Source organism: Miniopterus schreibersii (genome assembly GCF_964146895.1).
Source record: "Miniopterus schreibersii genome assembly, chromosome: 6".
Lineage (NCBI taxonomy): Eukaryota > Metazoa > Chordata > Mammalia > Chiroptera > Miniopteridae > Miniopterus > Miniopterus schreibersii.
The window spans coordinates 70,732,881-70,739,254 of NC_138107.1; the positions used below are offsets into that span (position 1 = coordinate 70,732,881).

Below are 6,374 nucleotides of genomic sequence, written 5' to 3' on the forward strand. Positions count from 1 at the left end.
TCATTAAAAATGTTATTTTTCAGTCAGTAGTATACCGGAACCACTTATGACCACTGGTAAGAATGGGTTAGTTTTTCAAAAAAAATTTTTTTTTTAAAATATATCTTTATTGATTTCAGAGAGAGGACAGGAGAGGGAGAGAGAGAGATAGAAATATCAATGATGAGAGAGAGAGTCATTGATCGAGCCCACGACCTGGGCATGTGCCCTGACCAGGAATCGAACCCTGATCGCCTGGATCCTAGGTCGACGCTCAACCACTGAGACACGCCTGGCCGGGCAGTTTTTCAAAAATTTTGAGAGGCAGCTGACATTACATTCATAGCTTGAAATTAGCTAAATGAAGATTTATTTTTATTATATACAAAGAAAATAATCAAACTCTAGAGGTCAGGACTTAATTTTTTTAGAGCCAGGTGTTAAGCCTTTGCCGGCACACACTGCTTGTTGACCACTAAATCAATTTCACAAGTTACTAATGGGTCTCAACTTACAGTTAAAAAGACACTAAGCAACAAATACAATAGAACTTGAGGCCTTCCCACCCTATAAACCTATAAATATTAGTTTTTTTCTCTGTTTCCTTCTCTCACTATTCTATTATTCATATATATATATGGAATATACAACATTTTGGGGTATATACTTTACATTTATTAAAAACCAGAATACCAATTAGCAATACAAAACATGGATGAGCCTGAGGAAGAAAGGAAGGCACTGAATAGAATTATCCTGCTAATAAAATAAAAATTGCTATAATTAAGAAGATACATGAATGAAAATGTTGGTTGAATCTGTGGCCTCCATCACACAATTTCCATTTCTTCTCTCCTTTAAAAAATGTTTAACCTCAAAACAGTCAGATCTAAGCAAGGCTTAACTCTCAGCTAATCAATGACTTTAATGACTTCATTCTTCTTAGTTCCAGTTCCTTTTCTTCAACTCACTCATACAGAATAAGCCTATTCCATTTCTTTTTGAGTAAACAGGTTAGTGCTATAGAAATGTGAGCTGAAAACTTTACCCAGCAAAATGTACTTAAGTGCTCTGCGAAACCAGGGATAGAAGAAACCGTATATCAAGGGATTACATGTAGAATTAAAATAGCCAAACCACGTCAAAGCATCAAACAAAACTACAGGAGTAGAGAAGTTCAGAAAGGGATCCAATAAAATTGTGAAGAAACAGGGAAACCAACATAATAAGAAAACACCCATCACTATTCCTAAAGTCTTGGCTGCTTTTTTGTCTTTCTTCATTTGATTATTTTGATTTTCTGGTAAGTTACTGATTGCACGAGCATGTTTTCTGGATACTGCAAAAATTTTGCCATAAATGCCCACCATCAGGGACCCAGGAGTGAAGAAACCTGCCACGAACATCGTGGTCCCCCATAACTTGTTGAACATCACCGGGCAGGAGCTGGAACAAGCCACCAAGATATCATAGCCCTCGATTCCATCTGCGTAGGCCTCTGAGAAGACCACCCCGAATGCAAATACTCCGGGGACTGACCAGCAGAGAAGTAGCAACCGCTTAATGACTGGAATTGTCATTTTGGTGGAATACCGCAAAGGGTAGCAGATCGCATAAAATCTATCGATGGCCACGGAGCAAAGGTGGAAAATGGACGTTATGCTAAGCATCAGGTCAAAGCTATAATGAATCTTGCAGAATGTAAGCCCGAAGTACCAGCAGTTCTCCACCGACCTGACCATGCTGTAGGGCATGATGGTGAACCCCAGGAGGAAATCGGTCACTGCCATGGACAGGATGAGCAAGTTGGTTGGGGTGTGAAGCTGCTTGAAGTAGGAGATGGAAACGATCATGGTGAGGTTGCCAAACACCGTGATGAATATGGCTCCGGCCATGAATGCATACATGGCAGCTCGGACGCCCAGGGGCCTTTCGTTTTCCAGGCAAGATCCATTTCCATACTCAGAGCAATTGAGTGTTTCCTTCAGAGAAAGCAAGAACACACGGGGTTTTGTCGGATAACAGATAAAACATTCTCCACTTTATGCAGTTTTCATAGAAAAACTCAAGAAAGACATAAAAGACTCAAGGAAGAGAATTTGTGCTGAAATATTAGCTATGGTCTTTCTCATTTATTGATCTTGGTCTTTATGGACAACTTCATAGAATTCTAATGAGTTTAAATGATCATTGTGTACACTGTCCTTGATCCAAATTATACCACCAACACTTGGTAAGCTCTTACTTTATTCTTGAACTTATTATAATTGACCCTCCTTGTATACAGAAGAATAGATATCTGCTAGACAATACAGTCACTTCTGCAGATGAATCTGGAACACATCATCAGATTTCATTCGGGGTCTATTGCTCTGTGGGACTATTTTCAAAACTATTTGAAAATAGTTTTAGTTATGTGTGCTGTTATTTTCACCATGCTTCAATTTGTTTTCACACTTGTTTTAAAAAGGAAGAATCATTTAAGGATGTCCAATGATCTGGTAGAATCATCTTCACCCGATCATGAAGCCTGGCTGAGCCTCTCACCAGCCAGAGCAGCTAACTCAGAGGTGGGCAAAGACCAAAGTTGCACCACCCTCACTTCTTTGGGAAGAGCCAGCGCTCCTCCCCAGTGCCTCTCCCCGGAGCCCCCTATAATGAACAACGGGCAATAATGACAGCCCGACAAGTCCCTGTGTGGGGGTCACACAGAGAGCTAGAAGCAGATGGCTACCCAGCTTTAGGAAAGCAAGCCATCGCCACTACAAGAAAAACAAATGGCTCCTGCTCCCCTTGTGTTGGCCCAATATCTTCATCTTGTGTATAAAAATCAGCACATATAAAAAGCACTATTAAATACAAAGCATAACTATTAATATTGCAGAAAGCCTTGGCCATCAATGACATATCAGACCTAGCCAATGACTAATAGAAACACCAGTAAGTTCTTAGCCTCTGTGATGGAAGAGCACCATCACACGTAGCCGCTTACTGAATGCCCACAAGACAAGGAGTAATGAAAGGAACTAGAAAGCATGAACTACTCCACGGCTGAGGAAAGTGTACAGAAGAGCTGACGAGACAAAACATACCAACACCTGAAAACTAAATGATCCTGCACCACAGGTCAAAGCAGCAGTGGGGATTAACTGGTCTAGGCAAAAGGCGAACACAAACATTAAAAATGGACGAGAAAATTTCAGGGTAGGGGAGAACTTTGGACCTAGCTCTCAATGGGTGAGTGGAATTTGAGCAGAAGGGGGGGGAAAGCCTATTCTGAACTAAAAGAAAGGTTAAAAAAAAAAAAAGGACCATTTTTGGAGACCTTTGAAAGCCATTCTCAGGGTCTCTGAAACACAACAGGGAAAACAGGGGGTTAAAGAGGACAGTGGGAGAAGAGAGGGTTTTTAGTTTCATTGTTGTCTCTCAAGACTGTGTTCTTAGCCACAAATGGTCAAAGGAGCTTTCTCACGTGGTTCTCAAATTTAACTAGTGATTCTAAAAAGAAATAAAGAAAGCAATTAAGTTAGCTACAGGGGAATGAGTGCAGATGGAAATGAAAAGCTGTCTCTAACTTATTCTAAGAGTTGAATTCCAGGCAATCTTATCTTTCTTCGCTTCCTGCTCTGGAGCCACATCCCCACCAGTGCAGAACCATTGATGGAACTGTGAGAAGGGACATAGTTTAGCAACGAAACTCAAGGTGCAGGAGGAGGCTCTGGGAGATACAACCACATCACAGGAATGCTACCGAACGGCACTTGGGATCTGCCAACTGATGCCTTAACTGCTATTTACAGGTACAACAGATCTATATCTGAAAAAGGCTTCTGCTAAAAACGTTTTTTCCAAAAATTTCTAAAATGTGTTCAACTGATTCTCAGACTATATTCATTCTTAGCAGCGACCAAAGGGATTTTTAATACGTATATAGCATTTCTCTTCTATTCCTCCAGCCTCCCCCAGGGAGAAAATGAGAGGCAAGGAATCCCCCGCCCCCCCATCTTGGTACCAATTCTTCAGCTGCTTGTTATTTTTTGTTAGCCACCTGCTGACCAGTAAAATATCACCACAGAAGAAAATACTGGGAGAAAATACAGTCTTATGAAAGAGAAAGGAAGGTTCAAATCACCTACAGTCTGCTCATTAAAAAGCATAGGAGAGCCAAAGAATATGTTGTTGGTTTGTTTTTAAATCACTTTACCTCTTGGAAGGAACAGCTAAGAGAAATAACAAATAATTTCATCTTGATGAAAATGGCACACACACACAATATTCTTGTGCTAAAGACAACCTCACAACGACAATACATTTTAAAATTTAATTACCAGTGTCTCTATGTTCCTGGCTTGTTGACTGATTTTATTAATCACCCTACCACCCCACTTTTGGAAAAATCTTCATCCTTCTAACCTTCAAATCATAGGGTATGAAGCTTGACTCCCTTTCCTCTTAGCATTCGGGAACTTTAATTAGCCAATCTATTCTAAGAACTGTAGTAAAGTTCTTTGAAACACACGATATTAAGCATACATTAGTATTTGTATTTCTCATACACTCACTGCAGAGCAGTGGGAACACAGTAGATAAGTATTTGGTGAGCTCATCAAACAGGGCTTTTAAGTAAATTCCATTTATTGTTCTCCATGGTGCATTTGGCATGTTTCTTGCATGTGACGTTCATCATCAGTTTTAACCTTTCAATGCCTATATCTTTCACATCTTTCAGGTCGATTGGCTGTGACAGCTTAATGCATAAAACAATATTTTCCAGGCTATATTCTTCAAGTATCACTTTTCTATTTTTAAAATCTATTAATATAAACACATAGATGGTACATAGATTGCAACAAAATTAAATGGAAAATCTGGTCTTTTCTCCATTACTGTTATGTTTCTACAAAAAAAGCACAAAAATTAAAGATTTGGGACATAATGAATTGCTTGTCCATTCAGCTTATGAATAAATACTGTAACTTACCTTTATTCTACTAAATTATTAAAATGAACTCGACTTCTGCAATCCCTAAGGAAATAATTAATTTTCAGGGCCATGACTATGGTAATAAGGAATTTTCTAATGTAATCTCATTTCTTTTTACCTTATCATTAACTCTGGTAAGTGCTTTCTTTCATATTAACTATTCCTCTGCTTTAACAACCACTTTTTAGACTTCTAAGGGACTTTACAAATTCTTTCTCCCTGTTAATCATTCTTTCTATTTTCCTTGAATTCTTTTTCCCTTACTCAAGCTGATTTCTTTCCTTTATTCAATTTCTATTAAATATTAAATGTTAATGAACCTTGATGTATTAAATAATACATGAGAACAGCCTTAGCACAATGCCTGATACATATAGAGCCCCATCAAAGTGACTTTCCTCTCATCTCCTTCCTTGTTCCCTTGTTAGGATGAACACTGCATTCGATAATACGTTTGACCAGGAAAAGATTTCTCCTAAGAAAGTGAAGGCTTGGGATTGTATGTAAAAGGCCCAGGTAACTCCCTTAGCCTTGTGCTTCACTTAGGTGAACACTATCGATAAACACTTTCCTCAGCTACTTAGGAAAAGGTGACCCTTTTCAGGCCTCTAAATCATCTTCCCAGGAAATGCGGTGCACTACCTATATTTTTGTTTACATATTTAAAAGGCTCTGCCTTTGATTACAACTTTGTATTAAATCACGTGCTTATAAACTTCCACATTCCTACACATTCTCTCAGCACATGACCCAAATGCAAAAAAAAAGAAGATTCAATGAACCAGCAATGCAACTGCTTTAGCAGGGCGACAATTTACTCCTTAAGGAAACCTCAAGGAAGAGAAAACACAGATCCGTCCTTGTTAATCCCTCCTCCACATACCTGTTGCATTGTAGTAGATGCCATCCTTAATTAAACTCCTCCCAGAAGGAACTTTCTATCTAACTACTGTGACTGCTTATATGGAACTAGAAAGCCTGAACTACGTGAACTGTGCTCTTCAATAACTTAACGATTAGTCTCAAGGGAGTAGGGTCTGAAAAGGTGGTTTGTTGTTTGTTTTTTAAGCACTGATGGGACAGCCTTGGAAGGCAACATACCCCAAATGTAAAGAAATACTATACTGGTCACTAGAAGACACCGGGGTCCTGCTTGAATTATAATTATACCTACTCCGTGTGATCTCAGCTAGCTTGGCTCAGGGCTGCTGCTTGGGTGGGCAATGTTTGCAGTCACGTGGGACCTGAGCTCCAAAGAGCCCATGCTTGGTGTAATGTTTTGCAGCCACCCTCTTGAAATTCTTAGTAATTTTTTAACAAAGGACTCTGCATTTTCATTTTACAATGGTCTTTACAAATTATGTAGCTAGTCCTGGCTCAGTCTTTCTCAGGAGCTGTTTTTGAAATTATG

At 39.2% G+C, this 6,374-nt stretch overlaps 1 protein-coding gene across 1 annotated transcript; it reads right to left on the bottom strand.

Moving 5' to 3' along the window:
- Positions 1–965: 965 nt before the first annotated feature.
- On the bottom strand, positions 966–1,946 carry LOC308558570 (trace amine-associated receptor 2; the record flags this gene model as incomplete). The annotated part of the gene is made up of 1 exon (XM_081140420.1): positions 966–1,946. The coding sequence occupies exon 1, from the start codon at positions 1,884–1,886 to the stop codon at positions 966–968; it is 921 nt and encodes a 306-aa protein (XP_080996546.1). The 5' UTR covers positions 1,887–1,946.
- Between the last annotated feature and the right edge of the window lie 4,428 nt (positions 1,947–6,374).